Here is a 16,803-nt window from a genome sequence, read left to right as displayed (position 1 = left end):
CTCAAGATTTGCTCCAGAATTGATCAATATTGCCACTAGGGACCGTGTCTCCTGATGTGACGTCTCCGTTACGTAGCCGTGTTCACTGGGATATTTTATAAAAAACCAAAATATTCAGAGTTAGTATAATTTAATAGTTGAACATACAACTTGCTTAGTCAAGACGAATGTGTTAAAAACTCAAATCTAAATTTATGTTTCATTGATAATTTCAATAATTAAAAAGGGAATTCAAATAAAAAGGATTTATTATCATTCATAAATAATTTTACAATTTTTTAATTCATTATCGAGTGTTTTCTTCATGAAATTTTTATTTTTAATTGCTGGTAAATTTGCGAGCTCTAGAGTTTTTAAATTTCTGAAACAAAAATTATGAATTAATCACAACTAATAACCTATAATTTAACCATCCTAAGTCGGAAAAAAATATGATCATATATATTATGATGAAATTATATATGATTATACTAAACAATATATGAACATACAAGACAATATATGAGCATATATAATAACATATAATCACATAAGATTGTATAGGGCCAATTTTCTTGTATTATCTGATATGAACCCTGCATGTAGATTATATGCCATTTTTTTTTCTCGGGTAAATTAAAAACGCTATCTAGTAGCTAGAATGGAAGGTGGATTTCTTAAGAAATATATTAAAAATTTCAACAATTTTAATGCGGCAGAAAAGAATAAAAACAGTAAAAATAAGTATAGAGTAAGATCACGTCAAGTGGACCCCCATTTTCCACTTGATCATGAAAATTAAGTCTATGTATTTTTAACTTCCCGCTAAGAAAATTGTAAATTTTCAAAAATTCGGGAAGTTATTAGTTTCGGTCCGATTTACGAAAATCGAATTTCCATCAGATGTCGACGTTTCGAGGTCCTAGGAAGCTATCCTGACTAATTTTACGATGATGTCCGAGTGTATGTATGTGTGTACGTACGTACGTACGTACGTATGTATGTATGTAAATATTCATAACTCTTGAACGGATGAACCGATTTTGATCGTTGAGGTGTCATTCGACGCGGCTTGTTAATGTCTTGAAGCCGTAAAAATTTGAACTTAATCGGTAGGGTGCGTTCAGAGATATTTCAAAAATAAAATTTTTTCGAAAATGTTTTATTTGGATAACTTTTAATTTACTCGATGGATTTATTCCAAAATCTAATCAGCTCTAAAACTCTATAAGCCGCGTCGAATGCCACCTCAACCATCAAAATCGGTTCATTCGTTCAAGAGAAACCGTTGACGAAAGAATTCAAAAAAAAATTTTTTTTTGGTTTTTTCGAAATTTCTCAAAAACGACTCGATAAATCGATTTCAAAATTTGATCAGCTTTAGAACTTGATAAAACACGTCGATTGCCGCCTCAACCATCAAAATCGGTTAATTCGTTTGCGAGATATCGTGGGAGAAAGAAATGCTAAAAAATGGTTTTTTACAAAACAATGGCATACAAAAGTATTTGCGAGCTCGAAGAGCTCGAAAATGTATTCACAATAATGTTTTCGAGCTCAACGAGCTCGAAAACAGCGGGAAGTTTTGGGGCTGGCCCGCAGGGTCATCTGACAGACCGATTTTTTTCTTATGTAGTCACTATGAAAAATTAATCCTTCAAACGATTTTTCAAAATTTTCATTTTAACAATTTTTTTTACAATGAAAATTTTGAGTATTTTTAATTTAAAAATAGATTCCAAAACAACCGTTAAAGATAAATTAATTAAATTTTCAGGATTTGTTGTCAAATATCTATATTTTATAAAAATGTTAATAGCTTAAAATTTTTTGTTTATTATCCTATTGTTAATGAACTTTTAAGTAAACACATGAAAATTTCATTGATTTCTCGGTCAAAAAAATGAAGTTTTTTAACTTCCCGCTAAGAAAATTGTAAATTTTCAAAAATTCGGGAAGTTATTGGTTTCGGTCCGATTTACGAAAATCGAATTTCCATCAGATGTCGACGTTTCGAGGTCCTAGGAAGCTATCCTGACTAATTTCACGATGATGTCCGAGTGTATGTATGTGTGTACGTACGTACGTACGTACGTATGTATGTATGTAAATATTCATAACTCTTGAACGGATGAACCGATTTTGATCGTTGAGGTGTCATTCGACGCGGCTTGTTAATGTCTTGAAGCCGTAAAAATTTGAACTTAATCGGTAGGGTGCGTTCAGAGATATTTCAAAAATAAAATTTTTTCGAAAATGTTTTATTTGGATAACTTTTAATTTGCTCGATGGATTTATTCCAAAATCTAATCAGCTCTAAAACTCTATAAGCCGCGTCGAATGCCACCTCAACCATCAAAATCGGTTCATTCGTTCAAGAGAAACCGTTGACGAAAGAATTCAAAAAAAATTTTTTCCTTGGTTTTTTTGAAATTTCTCAAAAACGGCTGAATAAATCAATTTCAAAATTCGACCAGCTTTAGAACTTGATAAAACGCGTCGATTGCCACCTCAACCATCAAAATTGGTTAATTCGTTCGCGAGATATCGTGGAAGAAAGAAATGCTAAAAAATGGTTTTTTACAAAACAATGGCATACAAAAGTATTTGCGAGCTCGAAGAGCTCGAAAATATATTCACAATAATGTTTTCGAGCTCAGCGAGCTCGAAAACAGCGGGAAGTTTTGGGGCTGGCCCGCAGGGTCAACTGACAGACCGATTTTTTTTCATGAGATACATGCGTTATTTATTAAATTTTCAGATCCCGAAAGAAAATTTCACTGCTCGCGATTAGTTTAAACAATATGAATTTATTTACCACTGCGCGCCGGCCGCTAAGCGCTCTCAAAATACAGTGCGCGGCAGAGCGTCTGAAGCTCTATTGCAGCTTTGGTCAGTCATAATTGAAAGTAACATTTAAAAATATTATAACCAAACATATTTTTTTTTTTTAAACAATATCGTGAATAATAGAATAAAATAATTTTTTATTATTAAACTGAAAGAGGGAAAACTAACTAATAATTAAACTTAATAATTAATAAATAATAATTATTATTAAATTATAATTTATAAATTATTAAGTAATTATTAATACATTAATTATTTATTAAACAATAATCAGGGAAAGCTAACTAATAATTAAACTTAATTATTAGTTAGTTTTCCCTGTTTCAGTTTAATAATAAAAAATTGTTTATTCTATTATTCATGATATTGTGTAAAAAAAAAAGATTTGTTTAGTTATAATATTTTTAAATGTTACTTTCAATTATGACTGACCAAAGCTGCAATAGAGCCAGAGACGCTCGGCCGCGCACTGTATTGAGAGCGCTCAGCGGCCGGCGCGCGGTGATAAATAAATTCATATTGTTTAAACTAATCCCTGTTTAAATATATTGATTGAAAAGAATTAAACGTGATGAAATTCGAATTCTTTTCAATAATTTCAATTGATTTCAATTTTTTTGTTTGTATATATAGATATACAGTTTGCATGGAGCGACCGCTTCTCAATTGTTTTCAATCAATATTTTTAATCAGGGATCGCGAGCAGTAAAATTTTCTTTCGAAATCTGAAAATTTAATAAATAACACATGTATCTCATGAAAAAAAGCTTAATTTTTTGACCGAGAAATCAATGAAATTTTTATTTGTTTACTTAAAAGTTAATTAACAATAGGATAATAAACAGAAAATTTTGAGCTATTAACATTTTTATTGAATATAGATATTTCACAATAAATCCTGAAAATTTAATTAATTTATCTTTAACGGTTGTTTTGGAATCTATTTTTTAAGTAAAAATACTCAAAGTTTTTATAGTAAAAAAAATTGTTGATAAAATGAAAATTTTGAAAAATCGTTTGAGGGATTAATTTTTCATAGTGACTACATAAGAAAAAATCTGTCTATCAGTTGACCCAGCGGGCCAGCCCCAAAACTTCCCACTGTTTTCGAGCTCAAAAAGCTCGATATTTCGTAAACGAATTGACCGATTAAGACGGTTGAAGTAGCAAACGATGTGTGTTATCAAGTTCTAAAGCTGATCAAATTTTGAATTCGATTTATTGAGTCGTTTTTGAGATATTTCAGAAAAAATAAAAAAAAAATTTTTTTTTAATTCTTTCGACAACGGTTTCTCTTGAACGAATGAACCGATTTTGATGGTTGAGCTGGCATTCGACGCGGTTTATAAAGTTTTAGAGCTGATTAGATTTTGGAATCAATCCATCGAGCAAATTAAAAGTTATCCAAATAAAACATTTTTGAAAAAGTTTTATTTTTGAAATATCTCCGAACGCACCCTACCGATTAAGCTCAAATTTTTACAGCTTTAAGACGTTAACAAGCCGCGTCGAATGACACCTCAAAGATCAAAATCGGTTTATCCGTTCGAGAGTTATGAATATTTACATACATACGTACGTACGTACACACATACATACACTCGGACATCATCGTGAAATTAGTGAGGATAGCTTCCTAGAACCTCAAAACGTCAAAATCTGATAAAAATTCGGTTTTTGCAAATCGGACCAAAACCAATAACTTCCCGAATTTTTGAAAATTTTCAATTTTCTTAGCGGGAAGTTAAAAATACATAGACTTAATTTTCATGATCAAGTGAAAAATGAGGGGTCCACTTGACGTGATCTTACTCTATATTGAAGTCGTTTTGACTCAAACTTTAACTTTGAATAACTTCTGAAAGAGTGAAGTTAGTCAAAACTGTTAAGAGACTTTTTTTTTGTAGAGCATTTCGTTTTCTTTAAGGATATTTATTGGTTTTTTCCGAGTAGTGATTTTTACATGAATTACAAAGTTCTAAAGTTGAAAAATCAAATTGTAAAACCATACCAATGTTCAAGGCATGATTCTAAGGAAACGGTTCATCTGACGAAAAATTTCTATCAGAACTTTTTTGTAGAGTTTTTAATTTCCTTCAAGAAATGCATTTAAGCCGATTTCGTTTATCTCGATGGCTTGGGAGTTATGAGACAGAGACCCAATTAGTAAAAAAAAAAAAAAAAAAAAATGAGACGATAAACCTCTTCCTATTAATATCAAGTGCTCAAATTTTCACAATAATGTTTTTTTGTCATCCTAAATAATATTTTTGATATAGGGGAAGAGCACCAGTACCCAGCCCCAAACCAGTAGCCAGCCACCTCATGTTAAATTATATCTATATACATTTTGAGCCAATGTCAAAGTATATGACCGGCTGGCTACTGGTTAGGGGCTGGGTACTGGTGCTCTTACCCTACTTAAATAGAAATATTACTCGATTTTTTTGACACAGTCGAATACATAAGTATATATACTCATGAAGATTCCGGAAGCAAAAAAATTACAAATTTTTTTTAACGATTATTGGGAGGCAGTCCTTGATTAAAAGAAACGATTTGCAGTGTTAAACTCCCATAAGAAGAGCAATTAAAAAGTATTCAAAAGCATTAAAAAGTGTTTAAAATTTTTTTTTTCTAATCATTTCTTTTAATAAGGCGTAACTTGAAAAAAAAACCGTATTAAGTTTCATATTTACAATAAAATAAAAGATTTAATGATTATTTACGTTAATTGAGTTAAATGGCCAAGTCCTTCATCAGTTATCAAACCACAATTTTTAATTTCTAAGTATTCTAATGAATCTTTTAATAAATTTAAATAGTTCAATGCTTGGTTACCAATATAAAGACAATTAATTAATTTCATTTCAGCTATATGTTTACAACCATCTGAAAAAAAAATACAATAATTATCAATCATTTGCAAAATATCAATTATACAAATAAATTTTTTAGTAGTTGTAATAAAAATAAAAAATAAATAATATATTAGTGTAATCAAAAAAAATTTTTTTTTTTTTGTAATAAATGTACTCAATTGAGAATATTTTTGAAATGCATTAATCCAAGGTAGAAAAATAAAATGTTTTTCTCGACTTTTCATTCATGTTTAAAATATGTTTTGATGTATAGATAAGTATTTTTTATTTTTATGAGTTCTAAATCCGTTAGTTATAGATGATCGCTATTATTCGTAAGTAATAATTAATGAATAGTATTGTATACCAAAATGAGGAAATCCCTCATGACTTATTGCTGAATCAGTTGCATCAATACCATAGATAACATATTTCATTCCACTAGATGTCGATGGTAATTTGTCATAATTATTTGAGTAATTGTTATCAATTTGATCAGTATTATTGGAAATTTTTTTCCATTTTACAGCAGCGCCATTTCTTATCAACCACTCAGCACACGCTAAATCAGAGCCCAATTCTTCTATTCTTTTTTTTGATACACTGAGTAAAATATTTATTTACAGATAAATACATGAAAAATATTAATAATAGTTTGAACAGAAATATTATTTTATTGTTTATACAAAGATTTTTTAAATAATTTATGCGTTAATTATAATTCAGTATTATATCATAAATCAATTACTTATTGAAAACAGGAATTAACCATCGAAAAAAAAAACGTTTTGGTAGTAAATTTATTTTATGGAATGAATTTAAATTTAGAATCATTTTTTTTTACTCGTATCTTCACTTATTTATTTAGTAATTCACTGTTATAGTTAAAAAAATGTATTTGAATGCAATAAGTGAATAGCTATAAACAACTCAAAATTCGACGCCTATTTATGGAAAAAGTAAGTGAATCTGTACCGTAACAAAATGAATAGTTTTTTAAAAGGTTACAATCAGTGCAGCCAGATCGTGGGATATTTTTACCCCCTCCTGCCATTACACTCCATGCTATTTCACCGCGGGAAGGGGTAAAAATATCCCACGATCTGGCAGCACTGGTTACAACGAACGGATAGTGAATAGAATGATGAATGATATGACCAGGGTTGCCAGAAAATTTTCATCCAAGTCGCACCATCTATACTCAAAAATCGCAAAATATTCTAACATGTCGCCCAATCATAAGTTGAAAAGTATTTTATTGGTAGTTGCATTCTTAGTCTATCCATGAAAGTATACTTAAATTTACCGCGTAATTTAAAATGAATTTTTCAATAAAAATTATTTGTTTTATTTTTTTAACTAGAATTTTTAAATTTTTCATAGAAACTTATAAAGCACTTATAGAAAACATTCGATATACTCCAAAATAAATTTACTATTTATGTTTATTGATGATTCAAAAGTCACAAATTGGTTTTTATAACAAAAAAATAAAAAACAGTATATTTTTATGCAGAATTTTTTTTTATAAATCAATTAAGCACATTTATTGTTTTTATTTAAAATCTTAAATATTAACTATTTATTTGTTATTATTAGTTATAATCATTTTTAATTTTAATATTAATGCTATAATATACAAAATACTATTTACTTTTTTGTATTTTCATCCAAATATTCAGTCATAAATAAAATAATTTCTTAAATGACTATGTTTAATAAATTATTTAAATTAATTTGAGATTACAATGTCTAACACCCATACAGGAGATAATTAGTATATAATTTGAGTACGATACTTAAAAATACAGAATTTTTATAATTCAAATGATCACATGTTTTGCTTTTATTTAAAATCTTAAATATTAATTTGTTATTATTAGTTACTATTTTTAACTTTGATATCAATGCTATATTATAAAAAATACTATTGATTTTTTTATATTTTTATACAAATATTCAGTCATAAATAAAATGAATTCGTAAATAACTATGTTTAATAATCTATCTAACGTAAATTAAAATCACATTATCTAACAGCCATAAAAGAGATCATTAGTATTAAATTGGAGTATAATACTTAAAAATCAGTACAGAGTATATCATCTTCTTCATCACAGGTTTGATATTTATTATAAATACTTGAGTTATATTGCAACATATCAGCATTTGGCTCAAAATTTAAGCAACATTTTCCGTCTTCTTCTAATAGCATTTTAATGCGAATAAGAGATGATAATAACTCTAATCCCATTCGACTTCTAGTTTTTGTTTTTATCGAAGTGACTCGTGAAAATACCCGTTCTACGGTTGCATTACTAATTGGGAAACTATAAACAGTTAATGCAAATCTTGAAATTTCTTCAAAAGCTAATTCTCCAGAAGAATTTTTAATCGTTATCAATTTTGCCCAAAATACATCTCCTCTGTTAGGAATATTCCCAGAAAATATTTGGGTGAAGTCAACATTTATTAATTTGCGCCATTGGCGTTCAATTTGAGGAATGTCGTCCGGATCAGCTAATTCCAAAGGTAAATCTTTAAACGGTGGACGATTTAAAGTTGTACAAATAGAAGGAGATAGATTCTTGGCTTTACGCAGTATCTCAGTGTTACTAGAAATACGTTTAGACACTTCTGTACATGCTTTAACTAAAGATTCATGGCATCTTAACTTAACATTATGCAAGCTGTCTAAAGATATAATTTTTTTCTTTTTATATTCATCCGCTAGATTTGTGAATTTAAAGCCAAAGTCTACTTTATCAATAGGAAGGTAAATCGAATTGAAAGAAAAATTAACCTCAAGTTTGACATGGGATGGGTATAGAACTCTTCCGTATAAACCCAATGCAAATTCCTCTAATTCACTTAATAAGTAAGCATAGTCAGAATAATCTTTCTGGAATTTGACGTTTAGTTCTTCAAACTCCGTCAAAATTGGGTTCAGAAAAGTAAAATATAAATAATTGGCCGGATCTTCAAACATTTTTCCAAGTTCGCGTACGACGTAACGATCTTGATCATCTTTAAGTTGATAAGAATTATCAGAGGGGTCTTGTGTAAAATGTTGAGTACTTTCATAATTGTCATCAATTTGAGAATTATCCTCAATATTGGGATAATTAATAGCATCAAGTCCTACCGTTGGTTGATAATCCTTGCCTCTATTTAGCAATTGGAATTGTAGCTTAATTACATCCCATTGGTCGAGAAGTCGTTTGACTGCACTACTTCTAGCTAACCACCTTGTAGTTGAAAGCTGTATCAGCTTTAAAGGTTCATTGCCATCATTCATCAACTTATAAATTTTTAAATACTCATTTCTTTTGATAGCAGATCTTTTGAACCAATTGTAACATTCTCGGAGCATATAATCTACGTTAGAGGGAAGTTTAGAAGAGGCATATGAACAAGCTAAATGTAATGAGTGGCATACACATTTAACTAAAATTAATTTTTCATTCTCTTTTTTCATGAGTGTATAGAGAGAGTGGTTGCATCCACATAAATTTGAACCACCATCAGTGGCAATCGCAAAACAATTTTTGATGTCAAGTCCAATATTTATCAAAAACGTTTTAAGATGATCAAATAATACAACTGCAGTAGTTTCGATGACGAAAATGAGTCCTAAAAATTGTGATACTATTTTATTTTTTCTGCTGTTGTAGTACACTGTAAAAAATAAGGTACTGAAATCAAACTCCCTAAGAGGTTGACAAATTTCCTTTTCAGTGAAACCAAATTCGTTTGAACCAACGAAAACTAGTTTGTCTCAAGAAAATCGTTTTTATTGAATGAAAATCTCTACTCGATTGTGAGAAATTGATTAAACGTTCATGTTAAAGTTTTAAAGTTTGACCGTAATTAAATTAACATTTGAACGAATAGTAAAATATATTTTAATTAAAGTTTCGATGTTCTTGATTTAAAAATAGAAACTTGTTGAAGCAAACTTTTCAATTTTAAGAAATTTAACTGAAGCTCTTGAAACATTTAGTTTGACTTCACATGTTTCAATAAAACAAAAGTAGTTTCCTATAATACCGAACGTGTCGTGTCAACCGACGAGTTTCTTGGGGAGAGAATCCGACGAGGTTGTAGGAATAATTTGACGCACTCACATTAAAACTGAAAAATATTCGACAAGAATATAAATGTATTCGTTACAAAATATCGAACTATATTTGAATGAAAATCTTTATATTATCGGTTAAATAAAAAAATTTATTTATTAAAAGAGTCACATATTTATCACGTTTAGATCAATGTATAAGCAATTGACTGTATATATCCATTCAATATGAGAACAAAGTACTAGAAGCACAACTAAACTAAAACTTTTCTACTGGTCCCGTACCGTAGCGGTAAAGCGCCTGACTCTCGCGCGTAAGGTGCTGGGGGTTCGATTCCTCCGGATACCAATTCTACGATTATTTAATTTTTCACTAAAAACTGAGTATGTCAGAATTATTGGTGAAGTGTAATGTATATAATATAATTATAAAAATACTATAATGAAATTGTCCCAATACTTAATAAAAAAAAAATAATAATAATACTAATAGTAATAATAATAATAACAAAAATAAAATCAAAATAAAAAAATACGTAAGAAAAAAAATTTTTTTTTAAAATTAATTATTGATGAAATAATTGAAGGCAATATTCTCTTGATGCAGATTACTGTTTTTTTGGATCAATGCAATACAGCAATTTGAAACAATTTGATTTTTTATTGAATCAATTGCAAGAACAGTTTCAACGGACCTACAAAAACATTACTTTCAACACTAAAATTCATTTGCTTTAATAAAATTTTGATTTAACTGAAAATTCATACTTTCAATCACCTTACAATTTACTTTGAGTGAAATTTTTAATTATTTTATATAAAACAAAAATCATTATTCTATCAAAAGTTTCAATGACTTGAACTAATTTCTATTTTTTTTTAAATGAAAAAAGTTATTGAGTTATATCAAATACTATAGAGTTAGCTCAAACGACTTGGTACTTTCCCTCAAGAAACTCTCAGTTGAAGCAAAATATACTATCAAACGTAGAGGGCGGTAGGCTCAATCGCTTGACGCGCTTGGCTGTATCCAAACGATCCAAACGCACGGAGTACTTGAGCCAAACGAATATGGTTTGACGTCAGGAATCTTTTTTTACAGTGTAGTTGTCTGTTCTACAAAAACTACAAAAATGATCATGTTATTATTGCTTAAACAATAATCAACGCTTAGGTTATTTTTTTTTATGTTATTGAATCTTTTATTAGTTATTTAGTTTTCAAAGTAACAACCATTGTCATACATTTCATTTTAAACAAAAAAACTTTGCAATTTAATAATATTTTTGGAATTTAAAATAAAATATTACAAATATTTAAGAACAGAACAAAAATGGAACATCATACATTGAAAACAGTAGAGATTAACCACAGAGGTAAATCACTAGATGAGAAATTGTTACGTAACAATACGAAATTAACCATCAATGCTAATTTTATATAAATCACATTTGAATAAATCGCTGTCATGTAAAAAATTAATTTGTCGGGATATTTTTGTATACTTGTAGGTTGTTGCCAATACTGAAAAATAAAAATCGCCCAATTTGCGATAAATCGCCCAATCTGGCAACCCTGGATATGACAATATTTATTGGGAACCTTAGAATTTTGATACGCCAACTGATGGCTAAAGTTAAAACTGCTCAAAGTAGGCTAAATCATGAATGTTTACATGTGTCTAGACGTCTATCAGCTGATATAAATAGTAAATACTTAAATTATTGAGTTTTTATGAATTAAAAAATTATTTTCGTTTAATTTAAAAAAAATTTCCAATTTATAAACATGTGATTTCCATCAACAACAAATAAAAGTAACATATATTGTTTGTATGGCTGTAAAAGTCGTGTTTCTAAAAATGACAGTGTTCTTTTTTTCATGTTCCTCAAAAAATTGAAATTGTTGTGACTGAAAAATAAATTGGATCAAGAAGAAAAATTCGACCGTTTTGATGTTTGCTGGTACACTCGTTGTCATTAATGCCTGGTCCCCCAGACTACAGAATCTTAGCCATGCAGGGGACCAGGCATTAATGACAATGAGTGTATAAATAAAATAGTTTTGCTACCACGCACTTACATGTACCATCAAACCAACTTAACAAGAAAAAATATCCACGATTCTTCCACCTTTAAGAACTTCAGCATTTATTTTATCCGGATCATCTTGAATACTTGATGATTAAGGGGCACACCTAGTGTGAAATTTCAAAAAAATCGATTTGTTTTTTTTTTTTTTCATATTTCGGTAGATTACATTTTTAAAAATAACATATTAAAATTTCAAATTGATATCTCAAATAGTTTTTGAGTTATAGCCATTTAAAGTGCAGCCGCTCGACAGATAGAAATATTGAGACAATTACGTATACGTATAATAATGACAATAATGTTGTGATTGACCCATCTCATGAATATTGTATTTTACAATTTATATCAGTTTTCAGTATAATTAGTAATTTATTGGTGTGTAAAACCTGGAATAGCAGATTAGCTGTAAGTATGATTTTAAACCATTTATAACAGTGAAAATGATCATTTTATCTTTAAACGCGTTGTTCTCGAAACAGCATTTTCCGAATTTGCTGCAGTGATTACTCAAAAACAAATGATCCGATCACTACCGAATTTTTTTTACATGTTCTGTATATAGTTCTTCATACAATCTTCATACAGATCTTTTGATCTGATCAAAAATCGAATTTTGACAGGCCAAAAACGACCAAAATTTTGGGTGAAATTCGCCTTTTTCTTTAAACGCCGTCATTTTGTCAATTTTTGATTTTTTTTTATCGTAGGTCATTGTACGGACAATATTTTTTAGTTTAACGAGAAATTTTTTTTTTTAGATTTCATCCACGGAGAAGGCCGGAATTACGTAATGCAGTATACTGCAGCAGCGGAGGACCTTTTTTTTCGCCCCGTCGGAGATCGTGCATAACTTAAAAAATATCTAATTTTTTTCTTCAAAAATTTCGCTGTATATTCTTAAAACATGTATAACTATACTCCTAAAATTTTGAAACAATTAATAAAGTAGTTTTTTTAATAAAAATTCCCAAAAATCACTTTCTTTTAGGCCGTCACACTAGGTGTGCCTCTTAAAGACAAAAAGTAATAATTTTTAAACAATTATTGTCCTCGCTAACCTTACCAAAGTTCAACAAGTGTCCGTGATTTATTATATTTTTATCGCCGATAAAATTTTTACCTTGAGGTTTTCCACTAACAAATTGACAAATGTGATGAATTGAAACACGCATTATTTACTATAATAATCTTTAACACATAATAATTTCAATAAATTATCAAAACATAAATAAGCCAGTTGATTTGATATAGTAAACATTCAAAGCAGCCTACTTTGAGTAGTTTATTTCTTGACCACCAGATGACTAATATCTAAGTCACGCCGGTCACGCCCATTCTAAGATTCTCAATAGAAATCTGTAGCATTCCAGAGTGATAATTACTCTGATAGCCACCTTATCCATAAGTTAACTTCAAGCTACTGCTGTATTCTAAAGCCAACTTAAGGCTGGGCCGCACCTAACGAAGTCCTGAATTTAAGAATTCTAATTATTTATTAAATAATTATCATAACAGCAATTTTCTTAGCTTCCGACTAAAAGCCGAAGACGAACTTCCTCGGAAGATTTTCATCATCCGAGTCCCATAAATATTCAAAAAGTAATTAGAATTATTAAATTCAGGACTTCGTTAGGTGCGGCCCAGCCTTAAAGGAAAGTGTTGGAGAGCAAGCAGTTACCTCTAAGTTGACAGTAAATTGTCTCTAACTTGAATTCAATTTGACTACAAGTATTACTGTCAGACAATGATGTTAAGTTGATTGAAAGTTTCACTTCAAATTGACGGCAAGTTCTTCCGTTAAATTACATTTAGATGACGGCAGTAGATTTGCAACAACTTGCCCGCAAGTGTTTTCCAGCCGCGGCTTACCAGAAACTTGTCGTTAAGGCTGGGCCGCACCTAACGAAGTCCTGAATTTAATAATTCTAATTATTTATTAAATAATTATCATGACAGCAATTTTCTTAGCTTCCGACCAAAAGTCGAAGACGAACTTCCTCGGAAGATTTTCATCATCCGAGTCCCATAAATATTCAAAGAGTAATTAGAATTCTTAAATTCAGGACTTCGTTAGGTGCGGCCCAGCCTTAAGTTAGCCAAAAATGTTTCACTGCAGAACTTGCTGAGCAATTATATTGAAAGTGTACCTACACAATTTTAGCACCTCATTTTAAGAATTTCGGAACAAAAATGACCTTAATCGTTAAGTCTCCGTTTGTTTTTTTTTTAAATAATTTTTTTAATTTTCTATAAAAAAAATTTACTATTTAGCACCTCATTTATGATTAAACTGTTATTTTTTATCATATTCTTTCTCTTAATCGTTAGGTCATAGTATTGGTCCATCATTTTTATCATCGTATCATTTGTTTTAAATATTTTATTAATAATTATATTATAATTTATATAAAATTCGCGCATGCGCATTCTCCGTTTATTCTATGTATGGCGCGGAATTTACATTTTTCCCCTTCTCCTTAATTACACTGTAAAAAATTCGGAGTGAATCCGGATTGAAATTAAATCCGAATTCACTCCGCCACTCGGAGTTCCGGAGTTTTAAAAAAAATCACTCCGCATGCGGAGTGAATTGGGAGTTTTTTTTAGCGGAGTGATCTTGGAGTGATGCGGATTTTATTTCACTCCGAATTCACTCCGGTCCGGAGTTTTAACATTTAAATTAATTTATATTAAACTGTTAAACAGCGTGCGTGAGTGCGCGTGTGTGTGTGCGTGTGTCAGATCGGGTGTGTGCGTGCGAATGTGTTCGGATGTGTGCGTGTGTGTTCGGGTGTGATCGAATGTGTGCGTGCGTGTGTGCGTATGTGTTTTCGGGTGTGCGCATGTGTGTGGGCGTATCGGTTGATCATTACTGTAATATGCGAATTTTTATTTCGATTTTACTTAGTGGAGTTATATTTTATTAATAAAATTTTTAAAACTCCTCTCTGGAGTGAATTTCACTCCGAGGGGAATGAATAATTAAAAATTCATTCACTCCGCATTCACTCCGGATTTAATCCGCATTCACTCCGCGAATTTTTTACAGTGTATTATATGAATACTTATTTTTTTCGTCTCTTAATAATCTATATTTAATATATATGATGAAGGTTTTTTTTTGTTCGCCAAACACAAGAAAACTACTGAAAATATCGGCATAGGACCATGACCATTCGATGCGGAATTAATTGTTAATGGGTATAGGCTACTGATTGCACGCCTCGTAATGCGATAACCCAGAGAGGAAAGTATGGCGGGCTCAGGCTTGGCTCAGGCTTGGTTCTACTATGTAGAACTCTGGACCAAGCTTGTAAGCCAGCCTTGTTCCAGCCTTGTTGGAAGTCTGGAATGATAACACCGTGCCAAGCCTGGTTGCCAGTCCTGACTTATACACCAACGAAACAAATAAATTTAATCAAAAAAAATTTTTATTATTATTAACCTAGTAGAGCCCATGATCATTAACGTTTAAACTATCCCAGGGAAGTAAATGTGAAAAAAACTCGGTAAAAATTCTGCTTGGCTCTGGGCGCGAACTGTCATCTTTCTGATTGCTAGGTCTGTACGGTAGCCACTGGACGAACCTAATGTTAAATTGATACATTTATATGATCTACTTAACAAACCATAGGCATAGCCAAACTTGGGTAATCCTACCTTGGTTCAAGTCTGGGTTGCCATTGGACGCCCTAGGCTGGTTTGCTATTGAATGGTCAAGGCAGGGGAACCCAGTCCTGGCCCAGACTCGGGTAACGTTTGGGATGGCCAGGATGGAGTACCCAATCGTGATCCAAGCATGGGTCAATATAGGTTTCCCAGTGCTAGGCCAAGTAGGCTCCCTTCGTTTAACTCTGGCAGCTACTGCATGAAAAATCCGGCCTCTCTGTCTGAAATACAATGGTCACAAAAATTAAGGGATAGAAAAAAAAATCCGAAATTTTTAGGTGATTTTCAACATGCTGCAACTCGGTGAAAAATGATCGTATAAGAAAATTAAAAAAAGCAAATTGTAGCCTAAAGTTTCTAGTTTTCAGATTTGAACCTCAAATTTTTTTATCATGCACGGTTCCGGAGTAATCATAAGAAAACCAACGAAAAAAAAATTTTCAAAATTTTTGCTGGTATTTCAATATCTCTATGGGCGTCAATAAATTTTTTTGAATAATCCGACCGTATGACTTTTCTAGGAAATTTTATGCCCTTTAATTTGACGGCCTGAAAAAGTTTCTACGACGATTTGGCGCCGAGTTATCATTGATCAAAGCAAAAAAGTCCATTTTGGCTTTGATAATCAATAACTCCGGATGTATTGGTCGTACAGAGAATGGAAGCAGGGTTTTGAAAACTGGAAAACATTTTCTATAAGGCAAAATTAGTGGCATTTGATAGAAAAATTTTTTTTAAAGCGATATTGTTTAGTAAAAAACAGGTCAAAATTCACAAATTTAAGGATATTCGGAAATCTTGCTATACCTTTGGATATAACGGATGAACAAAGGATATCTTCGTCTTTTTTTCAACCTCAAAGTGTCCTGAAAAAACCCTGAAAATTTCAAATCGCTGCGATTTTTTGTTCTTAGTGCCCCGAAGCTTTAAATTTATCGATTTTGTCAAAAATCACCATAATTGGTAGTTTCTCGGTTTTTGACAGCCCAGGATACCGATAGGTTGCTACAAAGCCTCGACTACCTGCGAAAAGTACCGTCAACTAGTCAGCGGACAAAACATAAAAACACGAGAATAAGTCCTGATCCGGAGCAAGTGCTGCAGAGTGGTAAAACGCAAAATAGAAGAGATAAAAAACTACAACAAGGCAGTACTGATAACGGAAAAGATACCCAAAAGAGCAACGACGATGGAAGCAGAAAACGTAAACCTGAGTCTATGGTAGAAAAGCCAGATGCCATGAAGTTTGGAGAGCTCAAGAGAGAGGTGGATG

At 30.9% G+C, this 16,803-nt stretch overlaps 1 protein-coding gene and 1 long non-coding RNA gene across 5 annotated transcripts; one reads left to right on the top strand and one right to left on the bottom strand.

The window, feature by feature from the left end:
• Positions 1 to 230: 230 nt before the first annotated feature.
• On the bottom strand, positions 231 to 6,807 carry LOC130677591 (ATP synthase subunit s, mitochondrial). Of its 2 annotated transcripts, none has more exons than XM_057484426.1 (4): positions 6,666 to 6,807; positions 6,058 to 6,293; positions 5,559 to 5,721; positions 231 to 361 (listed from the first exon to the last, which is right to left on the bottom strand). In XM_057484426.1, exons 2-4 carry the CDS (start codon positions 6,125 to 6,127, stop codon positions 253 to 255), a joined length of 342 nt encoding a protein of 113 aa, XP_057340409.1. In that variant the 5' UTR covers positions 6,128 to 6,293; positions 6,666 to 6,807; the 3' UTR covers positions 231 to 252. The 2 variants fall into 2 exon arrangements, with proteins under 2 accessions (XP_057340409.1, XP_057340408.1); XM_057484425.1 differs by lacking the exon at positions 6,666 to 6,807 and adding an exon at positions 6,439 to 6,659.
• A 4,018-nt stretch (positions 6,808 to 10,825) lies between these two features.
• On the top strand, positions 10,826 to 12,981 carry LOC130677180 (uncharacterized). 3 transcript variants are annotated; one of them, XR_008991552.1, is made up of 5 exons: positions 10,826 to 11,144; positions 11,280 to 11,584; positions 11,705 to 11,732; positions 11,831 to 12,266; positions 12,620 to 12,981. It is a non-coding gene; the product is annotated as an uncharacterized LOC130677180 (long non-coding RNA). The 3 variants fall into 3 exon arrangements; XR_008991551.1 differs by having other exon boundaries at positions 11,702 to 11,732; XR_008991550.1 differs by having other exon boundaries at positions 11,280 to 11,732.
• Positions 12,982 to 16,803: the final 3,822 nt, after the last annotated feature.

Source organism: Microplitis mediator, chromosome 11 (genome assembly GCF_029852145.1).
Source record: "Microplitis mediator isolate UGA2020A chromosome 11, iyMicMedi2.1, whole genome shotgun sequence".
NCBI lineage: Eukaryota > Metazoa > Arthropoda > Insecta > Hymenoptera > Braconidae > Microplitis > Microplitis mediator.
This window is presented reverse-complemented; position numbering and strand designations above follow the sequence as displayed.

Coding starts and splice junctions, on each gene's coding strand:
- LOC130677591 (XM_057484425.1), bottom strand. CDS start 6,524: ATGATTCTAAATTTAAATTCATTCCATAAAATAAATTTACTACCAAAA. Junction 6,294..6,438: donor TTAATTCCTGTTTTCAATAA/GTAATTGATTTA, acceptor TATTTTACTCAG/TGTATCAAAAAAAAGAATAG. Junction 5,722..6,057: donor TGAGGGATTTCCTCATTTTG/GTATACAATACT, acceptor TTTTTTTTTCAG/ATGGTTGTAAACATATAGCT.